At 44.1% G+C, this 16,346-nt stretch overlaps 1 protein-coding gene across 1 annotated transcript in view; it reads left to right on the forward strand.

Annotated features, from left to right (window-relative positions):
* Positions 1-16,346, forward strand: part of NINJ1 (ninjurin 1) — a 353,613-nt gene that overhangs the window by 188,260 nt on the left and 149,007 nt on the right. Inside the window, exon 2 of the mRNA XM_069643603.1 lies at positions 3,258-3,483. Within this exon, the coding sequence (XP_069499704.1) occupies positions 3,258-3,483 (226 nt within the window). The remainder of the gene's footprint in view (positions 1-3,257; positions 3,484-16,346) is intronic.

Genomic DNA, 16,346 nt, shown 5'->3' on the forward strand with positions numbered 1-16,346 from the left:
AAACGGGTAGAAAAGGGCCAGACTAGATGAGCCTAATCTGACTCCAGAATTATTGTATATCTGCAAAAGAAGTATAAGCACAAAACTAGAACTGGACACTTCTCAGGAGCATCTCCCTAGGCCTACGATCCACCAGAAGTAAGGACAGGACACACTTGAACTTTGCCGGTGTAGGAAGGAAAGAACCAGAAGACAGGCCACCTCTGTTTACACCTCAACAATTTCTCCCTGACAACATCACACTCACCCTTTAGTTTCTACAGTTCAGAGAGGAGCTCAAGACCCCCCTTCAAGGAATGACAACTCCCTAACACACACCCTCCAGTCCCCACCCTACCAGGGACTGGGTGATCTGATCCCAACTGGTCCCTTCCCGGGATGCTGGTAGATCGCTTGCTGCCAAATTGCCTGCGCCCACCATCCCCTGCTGTTAACTCCCTGTATCCTTGTTTCTCTGCTTTCCTCACAGTGTTTTCCACATTATGATTGTAAAGTTCTCGATGGCTTCCTGAATCTAGGTCTATGCTCAATAATATCCTAATTATGATAGTAATGCAGATTTAAATAGAGTCTATTAAATTGCAGCAGTCCAGCAGATTACAAGGGCAGGTGAACTTGGTAGGATCATTTAGCATTTTAGCCTTGTAGACCGTATATTGGGACCATATATTGGGACAGGGTCATTATGCCGCATGATAATGAATGCTACAGTTATCAGGCTAGAACTCTAGATGATGCCTGAAAGTTCGACAGGTGAATGACCGCAAGACAGTATTTCTCAGTTTAGGCAGGTTCCAGGTGTCAAATTGTAGTCGGAGAAAGCAACATGTTTTGTCTATTTACTCTATCCACTATTAAACCAACTTTCTTTGCTTGTTTGTATATCAAATGTTGTTTTATTTTGTGGTGTTTTAAAGAATTTGTATTTAGGTTTTACATATTGTGAACCTAGCAAGGAAACGACACAGCGATGTACATGCTGTGAGGTAATAGCAAGGTTGTATTTATGAGGTGAACATTTTTATTAGCAATCTTATTTGTACTGCTTTAAAATGAACATGGTTTAGGTGCAATATAAAAATAAACTGTTTATTCATACAAAATGTGGTGTGTTCAGTTGAACGTTATCACATTGAAGAAGCAGTAAAAATACGATCCTCCCAGAGAGGAGGTTTTTTTAACTGTTTTATAGAGGTTCCATTTTGGGCAGATATGTTTGAATTGGTAAAACCAAATTTCTTAATTTTTTACATGCACACCTCTTAGGATAAACTCGTAAACTTAAAAATGTTTTGAAAAGTGATTCAACCATTTCAGGGAAATTGACCAAAAAATAAATGCTTTCATTTAGCAAACATGGCATATCGGGGCAGTTGTATTTGATGGACTACCTTTATTTCAAAACATCCTTCTATACAATAACAGTTACCTTAGCTTAATATTTTTATGGCACTCAAAGATCATGGGTAGAAAAAAATAACCTCACTGCCTCTCCTCCGTATTTGATATCAATAGACATCTGTGATGAATGCATTTTACTTGCAGTGGGCACTTACAATTTTTGCGTAACCTTTTAGAGAATGTTTTAGACAAAAGTAATTCATTCTTTTTATAGCAACATGTAGAGACTTTTCAGACGTGTTTTGAAGGCAGGTTTGAGAGATTCTAATACCCAAATAGGAGATATTTTGTCATCAAATTACCTACATTTAAAGGTTAGATGAAAAACTTGTTAGGGCTTCATTTTAGTTCTGCAACACCTTTAGACATGGACATTTCCATGACCTCCCGGATTTTTATTTTTTTTTAAATAGATTTTTCTCTTTCGATTTTGCTAATGGGAGTTCTGCCCCAAGTCCTCTATGCCCCTTCCTCGCCCTCCTATTTCTCCTCCCACTCTTTACCCTTTTAATATCTCCCTTTTCCTTTGCTATCCTTATTTAGTACTCATTTTACTTAACTTTTTCTCACTTCCTATATATACAGGGTCAGTACTCAAATGTGTCCTAATGAAGTCATCAAAAGTAAACACCTCCATTTAGCCTTGTCAATCGTCCAGTGACCAATTTCCTGCAATATTGCCTGTAACGGTTTACTAGGTTCATCTAAAGATTATATGGGCTTCTTTCCAGAGGATGCAAGCACCATCATTATTTTACTACATGTGTTAGGCCCTGTAAATTAGGGTTTTCCTATTTCTTGAAATGATTACTTGAATCTCTTCTTTTTTTGTATAATCTTATTTATGATGAATAAACAAATACAGATAAACCACACTCAATCCTTCGCAGGGTTGATGAGGAGAAGAAGCGGGCTGGGATGTAGGGACCTGTCAAATAAGTTCAACAAATACTTAGGAAAAAACATAACAAGGTTTGAATAAGCATGTTTTTTTTGTGTAAGAATGGGATAGGCAGTTGTTTGTCTAATACCTACACACATGCTATAACTGTTGGCTTTGCCACTGCTTCTTTTTAACAAGACTTCAGTTCAAGGAACAAAGGCCAGGATACACATGCTGCTTATAAAGTGAATGAAGGCATGCATGGTAAATGCCATTATTAAACCAGTAGCACATTTATAGCTGCAATGAAGCGATTAACACTCAGAAGACTGCTTAGAAATAACAAAGGCATGCCTTATACATCACAACATGTGATGTTATTGGTTGATAGAACTAGCTCAAGGAGTGCCTTGGAGGATGTGCTTTGGGCAGAGAGGGGCATATGGATTGGCTTCGCCATGGGCAGTTCATGGATGTGTAAATAACCAAACATCCTCAAATTGTGTGTTCCTCTTCACCTCCCATCTTCCTCCTATCTGTACTCCAACAGAGCAGTTTCTGCTTATTTGTGGCACTTAAACGCATATCAGCCAAAACAAAAATAAACATTATTGCCCCCTGTAGAGACTAACTGCACAGGATGTGGTCATCCACATCCTGGGTATGCCTTGTATTTTGCAAAGGTGTGGGCATCCCCGTCTTCACAGCACCCACATATTGACTTGAGCCACAGTGCAGCTCCTGTTACCTTTTGGAAAGTACAGATGGTGTCAGAGGAGCTCTGCTTTGTGCCAGAAGAGCTGCTGCTTCTGAACGTGAAAATACTGCAGCAGCATGTCTCTGAGTAATTTACCAATGGGAAATTAGTAATTCAACAAATGAAACATGGATCCAGAATAAATAGAATACAGTATGCACTAGGAACTCCATTATATCGTACGTACAAAATATAATATGTATCTTTTCCTTCCAGACCCATCCGCCCCGGCGGCAAAGAATTCTGAATATGAACCACTACGCCAACAAGAAAAGTGCAGCTGAAAGCATGCTGGATATTGCCTTGCTGATGGCAAACGCATCCCAACTGAAAGCAGTGATTGAACAAGGACCTTCTTTCTCATTTTACATCCCACTTATTGTCCTTATTACCATTTCACTAGTGCTTCAGGTAATCGTGGGAGTCCTCCTAATATTCATTGGTAAGTAGTGCATTTCCTAATGGTTTACTAATGTTTGCATTTGTTTCCCTTTTGGATATCAGAATGTGGTGCATTTGCCCCATTTCGCCAATACTGTATTTGCATTGCCAATGGTAACGAGGGGGCCATAATGCAAACAGTGCCTCTTCAATAACCATCGCATTAACAAGGTCATTGTTTAACCCAAAGCGTGCTCATCAGAGGAACTAACAAAGATAATGGAGTTCAGGTTTAAGAAATTTCAGGACTGTTTGAGGAGTTTGAAATCTATGATCCGCTGGAGCCATATGAGGCATAATCTGTTTTCTGTGGATTATACCTTATTGGAGGCCACACAGCAGACTGGAGAAAGGAGATCCAGGGGCCACCCAATCTAATGATCTACAGATGTCCATGCCCAGGTGTTACAAAGCTTCAATGGGAACATTGGAACAGCTTTTGATACAGAGGTAGAGGTATAAGAAAAGGAAAAGCAGAGTTGATCTCCCCACTGCCCCATCTCTGGGAGCTCTCACTTCAGAGTATTGTGCCCAGTTCCAGGAGCCACCGCTGGTGAACGATTTGAGCAGATTAGGATTATACCATGGCATGACCTGTAAAATATGAATATTGTGTTAAATAAAATTGTAAGGTTGCACGACTTGCACCGATAACCAGTTAGTTTGAAGTTCAGCATAGCTACTGGAGTAAATGTTGAAATCAAATAAGTTTAAACCCATTTCCTGATTTCGCTGTACTTGTCAGTATTTTTTCTTTTTGTTGATAGCATTTTTTTATTAGAATTTCAACAATTCCACAGAGGATAGTATAACATGTCAATGCGCATGTTGCAAACTTCCGGATCTCATATGCCTTCTATCCCCCCAGCCCTCAAAAACAATATTGTAGCATACCATATGGTATTACTAACCTCGTCTAGGTACAGTGAAACTAATTACATTTTTCCATAGTCATAAGCATATAAATACTCCCATGGGTCAGATAAGTGCCACTGATGTGTAGGATATATTGTGCGAGAAGTCCTATCTAGTAGTGATGTATATATGGAGGATGGATCCGCGCACACCCATTAGCCGTTAATCCTCTGATCATTGAGTGTCTTGCCCCTCCCCACCCCCATTCAGTGTTGGCCATAATAGAGTTCATTATAGGGGTCATACATTGACTAAATAAGTTCCATAGTTTGTCTGATCGATGGAAGCCTCTGACGAGTACTACATACGTGCCTTTCATGGGCGCATGCCCTTGTCACCCACATCTCACGATCCGGAGGTCTCTCGCTTTTCATTTTCTCTGCTTTCCCTTTTGCCAGGATAGCTTTAAGGGCCATGAATAACAATATGTATACATTTCCTACAAGAGCATCTTCTGCCTCCAATCCAAAAAATATCTGTGTAGGCGAGTTTGTTGTGGTGGAGCCCTGCATGCGTGAGATATTCAATAAGACCATTTCCCGGAAGGGTCTGACCCTAGGGCAGGTCCAAAGTAGGTGCCCCACAGTGCCCAGTTGCCCACATCCTCTCCAGCAGGTAGGTGCATTCACACATGTCATTGTGTAGAGCCTGGTTGGGGTGTAATCGAGACACATTGTATTCGTTTACATTGAATTTCTCTATTTCTTTATATTGTACGTGACCTCGTTAATCATTGTGAAAGATTAGTATATTTCTTCAGTGTCCAGAGACATACCCTGGTCTTCAGCCTATTTGGAGGAGAGGACAGTGTTCCTACCTAGGTTATTCTGTATGCATAACATGTAAAATGCCTTGATTTTAGGAAAGTCGATGGCATCTCTGACGAGTTCAGAATCGCAGGTCCCTGATGTGTGGCATCGGAGGTATGCGATTTCACTATCGCCAATAGTGCCTGTGTTGTAGCCGTTCATTACGAGTAAAGTCTAGCATTTCCATACCCTCCTGGAATGATAAGGGTGTGGTCTCGTCATATATGTCTTTGACCCGAACATTATGCCAGTTAGATTACTGTCTACATTTGTTAGTTCGTCTGTGTACAAGGAAAGCAATGCTCTTAGGCTAAGCCAGGGTGGGGTGCAGCTCACATTTCTCGTCATTTTGAGCATTAGGTGCCATTGCCGCAGTGTGGGGCCGTTAACAGGATGCTTTTTAAACCGTTTCAGTAATTGTGCAGGCGGCGTCACCGGTATCTCCTTGGCAATAAAGAGTTGTATTAGGGGAACCTCTGTTCACCGGCTGCTAGTGTTATCCTCATCGCGGAGCCATCTTTTGGCCCAGCTTATTTGCGCTGCAAGGTAGTATGCCCTCCATGACGGGAGTTAAAGCTCCTCATCGCTTCTAGTTGCCTTCAGTATTTTAATATTGAGTGGTGCTTTCTTGTGCCACCATATACATTTCTGCATTTGTCTCTCTATCCTCGATCATGGGCGCTGGCAGAGGTGATGGAATCATTGTGCCAGGTACATTCATTTTGGCAGGATGTTCATTTTCACTGCATTAATCCTGCCCGTGAGTGACAGTGGCAGAATGTTCCATTTATCCATGTCTCTTGATTTTGATCAGAGTAGGTGAATCATTTTATTTGAACCAGCTCTTTTAAGTCAGTGCTTACCCGTAACCCTAAGTACATAATCAAGTGTGTCTGCAGCTTGAACAGGGTGATACCTCCTGGATCCCACGGTATAGTGGACCACAGGGGTATTGCCTTTGACTTGTATCAATTGATTTTAAACCTTGCAACCAGGCCAAATTCCCACAGAATCTCACATAAGCACAGAAGATGTGAGGAACATTTACTGATGTACGGCAACACATCATTGGCATATACAGATATGATCTATATTCACTCTAGTAACTCCTCCCACCATTTTCTCAAGGCTAGTGGTCAATAGCAAGTGCATATAAAAGTGGTGACAGTGGGCAGCCCTGGCGTGTGTCTGTATACAGTGGGAATGCCTCAGGGATGTGGCCGTTTGTAACCACAATCGCAGTTGGGCAATGGAATAGCAGCTCGATCAGTGTCATAAAGCATCCCTCGATTGCCAATTTATTAAGGGCAGTGAAAATATAATCCCACTGCACACTGTCAAATGCTTTTTCAGTATTGAGGGATAACATGATGTCCTCTAACATGTGGGCAGCCGGAAATGACATGCAGTAGCTCTCTCATATTATCAGAAGAGTGATGGTTCAATATGAACCCTGTTTGGTCCTGATGTTGGAGGCTGAGTAGCACCCATTCCAAATGCCCAGCCAAGCACTTGCACATTATTTTTGCATCTGCATTGATGAGGGATATTGGCCTGTACAAGCTGCCTTCATTGGGGTCCCTGACAGTTATATGTAAAACCACTATGTTCGCTACCAACATGGACCCCGGTCGGTGACCTGTGTCGTAGGCTTCTCTATATACTACCGTCAGTTTCGGCATAAGCGTCTCGCTCAGTGCCTTATAAAGATCTTTTGGTAAGCTTTTAGGTCAGTAGCCTTTGCAGGGGCCAGGTTTGTAATGGCGTTGGTCACCTCTATCTCTGCAATATGAGCTTTCAGAGAAGGACATTCTTCTGTCATAATCATGGGAAGCTGTATTTGTTGCAGAAAGAATTGCATCCCTATGTGGTGGAGCAGCATATCATTTGATATAGTATTCAGCAAAGTGTGCCTTGATATTCCTATCCCCTATCAGCATCTCACATAGCTTATTTCTAATCTTTTCAGTTATTTGGGCATATTGTTGGCCTTTTGGTGTCCGTGCCATCACCTGTAGAGGTCTGTCTGGTTTGAAGAAGGTTTGTGTCCATTTGGAAAAGAAAGTTTGTACACGTGTCGTGGCAATGTGTTTAATCTCAGATCTAAGCTTTCTTACTTGAGTAAGCACGTGGGATCACCGGTTCTCTTATGCGTGAGTTTTGCTGTTCACATTTCGATAGTCAGGCTTGTTTCTTGACCATTCCACTCTTTGAGTTTTTAAGCCCATCCTGAAATAAAGCCCCCCTGAGAAATGCCTTTTGTGCATCCTAGAATCTGTATGAATTGTACTAGTCATTGAGGATTTCCGCTGATATGTTTTCAGTGTCATCTACCAAGTGCTCTATGAAGTCTGGGTATTGCAATGTCATCAGGTTCAATCAGGATTGTTTAGGTTCATTCGGAATGGTAGTCTTCATTCAAACTGGGCATGATCGGACAGAGGCATAGGGAATATATCATATTGTCTCTGGGGGATAGCTCAGGGGCAATGCGCTTGCCTTGGAAGCAAGACTATGCGGAGCGACACAGGTTCAAGCACCGGGTCCACGCTTAGAAACCGCTGGGTATTAAGTGCGTTATAAATAACCAATCAATCAATCATATTGAATAACCATGTGGATGATATTAGTCGGGAGCAACCATTGATCCTCTCTGACATAGCAAGGGTGGTGGTCTGAGTAGTATGAAAAATCTCTCTGAAGCTGGTGTATTGTTCTCCACACATCTGCTATATGAATCTCGTCCATCAGGAGGAGAAAAGAGTTCTATTCTTATGGGGCATGTATTGGGAATACGAGCTGCCATCTGTCTTCCAATTACATGTAATAGGACAATATTAATGTCCCCTCCTATAAGTGTCAATTGCCCCATAAAAGATGTGCATGTCGCATGTGTAAAAAAGCCAGGAGTATCCTCCGTTACAGATACTCATCTACAAGGGTAACCCCACACTCTGGTGATGATCCCTCCTACTAAGTGAGGATATATAACATATATTTCAACAAAAGGAAGGAATGTACAACAAACTATATAAAACAGTGAACTTATCCCCTCAGAAAGCAGAAATACATAACAGCCGCTAAATCAATATGGGCTGCATTATGTATTCTCAATACACATAGAACAGTGTTGTTAGAAAATATAATTTTTAATATATTAATCTCTAATTCAGCACAGGTAATACAAAAATAGTTACAACAACATATACACATAACACAGTCATATACATGTTAAAAACATTCCACCTCGCAATATAGAAACATTTACGCCGACAATTAGATCAGCATAGCACCAAGAAGGCAACTTAATTGATTTCATTCCCATTGTGTGTTAAAGCCCAACTTATATAAGTTTCTGTCCTCTGTGTTCTCAATGACCGGACATTCATCAGGGGCAGAGGTAATCCTGTGCTTCAGGTAGATTCTTCCTATTCGACCAACAACTTGCTATTTCTAAGGAGAAAAGAGAGAAACATGTGTCACTGACACCGGCATAATTGGTTTAATTTACTCATCACTGCCACGCCCTAATCACCAATAGGGTACCAAGTATAAAATGAATCATATACCTGGTCTAAGGTCTCAAGAAATATATAACTTGGACCTCAAAAGCCAACCCATTTATGGCTCTTCACTGCAGAAGCAGAAGGGATTCAGCATCAAGTCCTACGAAATACCTCCCCCAACGCTAAAATGTAGAACTCTCTCAGTCATAATAGCTGTTCTTTTACCCTGAGTAGAAGAAAATCTAGGCATCTCAATCATCAGTTGGATCCTGGTACAACCCCAAATTTCGAAGATCTAATATATGGATTGCTCACCATGGGATGTGGAAGCTGAATTTTACCTAGATCCAACCAAGTCTCAATAATGGTCACCACCCGTGGATCCTTTCCAATTCCTCTAGACCTCCAAGTGTCTGAAAAACAGGTGGAGGAAGATAGATTACATTCGCCCTCCAAATATCCATTATTCCTCACCTCCAATTTAACAAAGTAATCTTACCTATCTAAGGTTCTTGTGAGCCAACAAATATATGTTTTAATCGGAATACCATCTGGATACGGCCTCTTGCTCTTCACAGATGTGAACCTCTCGCTCTGTAATATTACAATGCTGAGTGAGCACAATGTCAAGGAGTAGCCCCATGTAAGACTTAAGTAATTAGACAACACTCCTAACTCTTACCCACAATTAGGTGGATCCGCTCCTAGTAGGCAGTCACGTATAGAAGTTTGAGAACAGGGGCCGGCGGCCACGTCCACCGTCAGTTCTACCACCAACCGTCCACAAATCCTCATAACAAGTAAGTGGCGTACCGTGCTGACGTCACCACGCTGGTCATCGCGCAGCGACGTAAAACGTCATCACGTACCCTTCATGTAAAAAAGGGGGCCGGGCTCCAAAAATCCCTAATGATAGCGAGGTTGCTGCGCAACCATTGTTACGGGGAAAACAAAAGGAGATCTCACACAACCCAAGGGCCCACAGTGTCCCTACCATAACAACATAACAGGTATGTACGGGGCTCAGAACTAGTAACACCCAATGAAAAATGGGGTAATTAACCGAAGTTTTTATACCCAAAGACCACCATCTGACTGAAATTAGTCACTCTTACAGCGGGAAAAACCCTTGACCCGATCATGTCCAACGGTCATAGAGAAACCACAGAGTCATCTCTCTCAATAAGGATTTGCCACAATGGAAGCAATTATCGATAAATTACACCTGCAGGAGATTTATGCAGATATTAGTTCACCAACAGATATATAGTTATTTGTTATTGTTGCATATAGAGGTTGGTATTCTCCTACAGTTGAAAACCCCCAGAAAGTGCAAGAAAGTACTAGAAATACTTTTTATGCGTTCTGGTGTTAATCTTCTCCATTCTTTCGAAAGTAGGTATCCCAAATAAGACATCTCCTTTTGATTATACTGGAATTTCTTCAAACTTGCCTTGTGACCATGGGTCGCTAAATGTGTCGAGAGTAATACAGTACTTTCTTTGCAGATCTCTTTCGTGTCAGCAGCTAATAACAAGTCATCTATGTACTGCAAGAGTACGCAACCTTCGGGTAGTTCTAGCATGTCTAGCTGCTCTTTTAGCGCTCTGCTGTAAATGCTCGGGCTTTCTGTGTATCCTTGTGGAATGCGTGTGAATGTGAATGATCGACCTCCTAGAGTGAACGCGAACAGATATCTACTGCTTTTATCCACTGGGATGCTAAAGAATGCATTCTTCAAATCAAGTACACTAAATAATTCTGCAGTGGCCGGTATCATTGTCAGTATTGTTGTGACATCTGGGACCAAAGGGAATTGTGGGTCTACCACTTTGTTTAATGCGCGCAGATCAGTTATGAAACGATAGGGTACTTCATTGCCTCCTTTCTTGTAAACTGGAAGAATCGGGCTGTTGCACGTGCTCCCTGCAATTTCCTCAACCACCCCCTGACGGGAGATTACAACAAGGATTTGGCCTTTGTGAATAGAGTCTACCTCATCATCCAGGCATGGATGGCCGCTCACGGTCTATGCCTGAATGATGACAAAACTGAACTCCTCATTCTAGGCACTTCTTCCAACATCAAAAAACTGGGCCCCAACTATGACTCCTTCATAATTGACAATAACATCATTACTGTAGCTAAAGTAGTTAAAACCCTTGGTTTTTACATAGACTCCACGCTTACCTTTAGTAAATAAGTGAATTCCATGGCCTCAGCCTCCTCCTGTACCTGCAAGCTAATTAGAGCAGCCAAGCCCTTCCTTTCACCTAATAACTGCATCATTCTAGCAAGAGCATTAATCGGTTTATAGTCATTTTTTTTAATACCAAAATGTTGTCATTTTTTCGAAAAAATAATATGGAAAAAAACAAAGTTGAATTTATTTTTTTTATTACGTCTTTTATTCGAAATGGGGGGTTCCCCCACAAACCCCCTTTTTTAAATTTTCTTTTGTTTTACCCATTTTCTTTTTATTCCCGGACCCCAAAATAAATATATAATTTAAAAACAAAAGAATTCAACTTTTTTTTTCGATATTATTTTTTCAACATTTTTGTCTTTCGACATTTTTTTTAAAAATTGACCGACCACCGCATTAATCCTATCGAAACTAGATTACTGAAACGCCCTCTAGATAGGCAGCAACAAATACATCACCGCTAAAATTCAGACACTGCAAAATAATGCCCTGAGAGCCGCCCTAAACTTTCCTAAAAATGCCCACATATCTGTTACGCTCACCTGACTCCCACATAGGCGCTGGCCTGGTTCGCGCTGCTGTGACCTCTTCTAAGGTGATGCGCAGGGTTCGGAAGACGGACTGGACCGGGCCCCCAAATCTGGCTTGTCTGGCTCGCAGAAGTATCCTTCTTAGGGGCTGGAAGGACGAGCTCTCCATCCTGCTTCTGATGCAGGGGCGCGTTGGTATCCAGTTACTTCACTGGATTTTCGGATTGGTGAGAACCAAACTTGCTTGGCTTCCAGATAAGTTTTTTTGATAAGAGGTTCCCCTTGTGTCCATGCATTAATGTACTAATGCTAGTGTCATTTTCCCCATAGGGGCCGGGGTACGGAATGGTGGGGAACGGGCACCGACCCGAGATGAGAGGTGAAATCCTTGTAGAAATCAGGTAAGTCTTTAATGAGCGTTTTTTTGTAATGTCTTTTCATTCGCTCATTAACGCTGATGTCTCTTTTTCCCCTTAGGGGCTGGGGTCCGGAAATGCCAGGATGCGGCGCGGACCCGAAATGAAGAGGGTATGAATCAACAGGTAAGTCTTACCATGGAGATTTAGCTTTCCTTATTCCCTTCTCTCTCTCACCTTTTGTTCTGGTCTTTTTCTCCCTAGGCGCTGGGTCGTGACTGCGAATCCGGATGATCGCTGCTGAACATGGAGGCGCCCTGTAAAGGTGAGTGGAATGCGGCGCTGCAGCGATCGATGCGCTTTTAAATTAAAGTCTTCCTTTTCAGGATTGTCGGCGAGATGTCTCCGGGATGCGGTTTTAGCAGGTAAGGACTATTCCTTCTTCTGTTCTCTTCTTCTCTTCCTTTGCAGGTGATCCAGGATGCTGGCAGGCGTGGCAGAAGTCAGGATGCAGGAGCAGACACGGTGAGCGTCCAGCTGCTAGATGCAGAACAACGCGAAGCACGTGTGGCTGTTCGGGTGGGGTTTAAATAGCCTTGGAAGAAGTTCCAGGTATGTATCCTTCCTCCAATCAGGTATGTATCCTTCCCCAACCACGCCCGGATGGTAAATTAGTCCCACAGGTAAAGTAGTTCCTTTCAGGCCTCAAGGAGGCCGGGATCCTGCAGCATGGTCTGCATCAGGTAAGTGCACCCAAGCATTCCCATAATGAGCCTGGCGCCTATGGCGCCAGGACTGATATCTTTTATGAGCCTGGCGCCATAGGCGCCAGGACACTGTCCAAAGGGCCCCTATATGGGGTTGCTGGGTTCTTCCTTGGGGACTGGATGTCCGCTTTCGGGGACGCCGGGCTTGAACAGGCTCCCCGGGAGCGGGCATCATGACAATATCAGACCTTAGGAGATCTACCAACTGGCTTTCCACTAAAAACAAAATCCTTCTCAAAACAGCCTCCCTTACACACAAATGCCTTAACCACGCAGCCCCGAAATACCTTATAGACAGATTCACCAGACAAACAGCCTCTCGCCCCTTATGAAAAGCTAACTCTAACCTTTTGTTAGTACCCAGATTTAAACTTACTAAATCTGGCGGGAGTAGCTTCGCTGTTAAAGTGGCACAATTGTGGAACTCCCTTCCAACTGCACTAAGGGAAGATCTCCCTTACCAGCAATTCAGATCCAATTTGATCCAATGGCTAAAAGATCATGATGTTTAACTTCGCCCTACTATCATTTGGATCTCATGTATATCTTGTATATTTGCTCTACTCTTTTTATCTGTCACATCAGGATTTTTGTAAATTTACTGTATATACTTCTACAATTTTATTTACACTTCATGTCTACAGCATTGTAACCATAGCTGTACTCCCATGTAACTAAGTTGAACAACCCTCTTTCTGCCTTCGCGTCCGAATATCCCTGGGTCTGGTGCGCTATATAAATAAATAAACAAACAAACAAACAAACCGTAAGAAGCGGTAAAATCGAAGGTCTTTGTGATATTGCATAGGCAAGAAATACATGGAGAAAGTAGGAAACAAGTCGTGCCCCCGACTGACAGGAGCCTGAGAGTGAAAACTGCAAGTACCAGAAGGCATTGCAAGAAAGTATAATTTGGTGAAGAGGTCTGAGCACGGCCAAGGGAGACCTGGGTGAAATTGTACTTCTGGAGAAGAAGCTGAGCCATGATGGTGAACTGTGGTACTTTTGTTGAACTGCCAAAAGAAGGAACTTGATCGTAGCAGGCCAAGCAGGCCCTGGTCCATGGTCTTTGAACTGCATCTATGTGTCTGGAGCTAGAGTGTGCCACCTAGCCAAGTGTGCCACCTTACCACATGCTGCAAACCGTGGGGAGAGACAGTTGCTCAGCCATACTGACATTTGTTTTGTACACTAAGTTTATTTTTAACTGATTTAAATCCTGTGAGTGTGCACCTTGGCGGGAGCCGCAGGGGGAAACGGGCACACCTGTAACTGAAGGCACTGGGGGCTGAAGCTGCGGGTCAGCCCGACTGATTGCGGCTGTGAATGCAGTCGCAAGAGCAAGGTCGGGAACCGCTGCATACGGCCGAGTTGAAGCAACGCCTCTCACCTGCCAGGCGAGACGAGCCGGACGAGGGGGAGGAATGCTGGCAGACGATCCGAGACGGGATGGGGGAGCGGTCGGCCCATCGCCACACTGCATCTCGCGGCGGCCCCAGAGCGGGTTGCAGCTGGAGAAGGGTGCCCAGCGCCAGGGTCCGGCCATATACAGCATGGCCACAACCACGTGACCGACGCGAACGTTCCCCAGGACTCCGGAGGCAGGAACCCCAGCACGGCGAAATGGCAGACTTTGAGGGAGGCGGGACGAAGCCTCAGGGACCAATGGGTAGAGGGCTAGGCAGGGCCCCTGATGATTGGTGGGGGCTTGAAACCAGGAAAGAAAACAAAAGCGCGCCAGAACACTCTGATGGTTTTGTTTCTTTTCACAGGACACGGAAGAGAGAGAAGAAGGAAGACGGAAGTGGTGGGCCTATCCAGACACCACGAGATATGACCAATCTGGGAATTACACCAGTTTATTTCGGAAGGGCAAGGCACCGGTGAAGGAAACCGCGTGAACTTTATTCTTTATTTACCTTGAGGACCCCTTCCCTATTGGAATTAAATATTGTTTCAGCATCCACCTGTCTCCTGAGTCGTAATTCCACAACTGGCGACGAAGGTGGGATTCCGACAGCGCTATGTAGGCATTGATAAAGACTCTATCAGAGGGCCAGCAGCAGTTGCAGCAATTAATACAGCTGCAAACCCAGCAAGCAGCTGTGGACCGACAAGCCTTCTAACAGGCTATCCAATTACAGAGCACCATACAGACCACTGCCCAGGACGAACGGCATGAGACCATCTCCCGACTCACGGATGTGGTGGCCAACGCAAGAAACAAACCATTGGTACCATCAGCTCTGCTCTAGAAATACAAGGATGGAGAGGACCCTGCATTCTTTTTCACCAGTTTGGAAAGGATCGCTAGGAATGCGCAATGGCCTCCGGAACGGTGGGGGCAGTATGTCGCCCCCCTTCTATCTGGGGTAATGCAGCAAACCTACCAGGCGGTAAACCCCAACGGCAGCACTCTGTATGGGAACATTAAGGCTTCAGTTCTAGATCGCCTAGGCCTGGATGAAGAAGCCTATAGGATCCAGTTGAGAGAGACCAAGCTCAGGGCTGGGGAAAGCCAGCGCCAGCTGTACTATCGAATAAAGGACTTGGTCATCAAATGGCTACTGACCCCAACACCGGCGAACCAGCCTCTACTCGACAAGCTAATCCTAGAACAATTTATCGAAGCCCTGCCAGGACAAATGCAGAGGTAGTTCAGACAGCAACATCGACCCACCTTAACTGAGGCAGTGGATATCGCCTCGGCATACCAGAAGGTGGGCTACCACAAATTACAGCCTACAGGGGTAACAGTCCGCATAGCAATCCCGATGTCCGACCCCCATATCTTTACTGGTGGCAGAGCCCTACCTACGAGATGGAGACACTCCGAAGATACTACCAGAAGACAAGAAACCGGGAGTCGAAGAAAAAACCCCTATTGCAGCACCGGGATACAAGCAACCGCAATGCTATGAATGCAACGAATGGGGCCATATCGCCCGATTCTGTCCCAGGAGAAGAGCAGCCGAGGCAATGGACATCGGATACCTGAACCCTGCGTCGGAGGAGAGTATCCCTGGACCCTATGTTGTGGATATTCGAGTCGATGGCAGACCATCGCGCGCTCTCCTCGACAGCGGCAGCAGGCAGACCACCATATCTCCAACCGTAAGTAACACTCCCTACTTATCTAATATGACAGTGCCTGTTAGATGTATTCTTGGGGACTTTAAGTGTTATCCAATGAAGGACGTGGTGATAGAACTAAATGACACAAACACTCCCTTGAGGGCTGGCGTCCTACCCTGTCTGCCTGCCCCGGTAGTAATAAGGACCGACCTACCTGACTTTGAGCAGGCCTTGAAAATCCTGGAGGAAGGGAAGAAGAATCCATCCAAATCCGATGTCACAGGAACGGACTCTGCTTCCCTGAAATCCCTACCAGGATGAAAAAGACTAACCCGGATGGCATGGTGTCAGGCTAGCTATATGACCGACCCATCAACTGGAATTTGGAAGATAACGAAGACACCATTAGGGTGGAGACCCTAACAGACCCCACTCTGCGGGTAGCATGAGAAAGGGCAACCCAAGAAGGGGAACCAGACTTATCCAGGGGACCAGGTTTCCTACTACGTCGGGGTCTGTTATACCAAAGGTATAAGGCCGACGACGAGGTCATTAAGGAACAATTGGTGCTACCAAAGAAACAGCGCATCATAGTCATACTACTAGCACACAACCATCCTTGTGGCGGCTATATGGCTCCCCTCAAGACCCAGCAAAACCTACTGAAGAGGTTTTACTGGCCAGGCATTTATGGTGAGGT

The sequence above is a fragment of the Ambystoma mexicanum genome, chromosome 2p (genome assembly GCF_040938575.1).
Source record: "Ambystoma mexicanum isolate Mex_15411 chromosome 2p, UKY_AmexF1_1, whole genome shotgun sequence".
NCBI classification, from domain to species: domain Eukaryota; kingdom Metazoa; phylum Chordata; class Amphibia; order Caudata; family Ambystomatidae; genus Ambystoma; species Ambystoma mexicanum.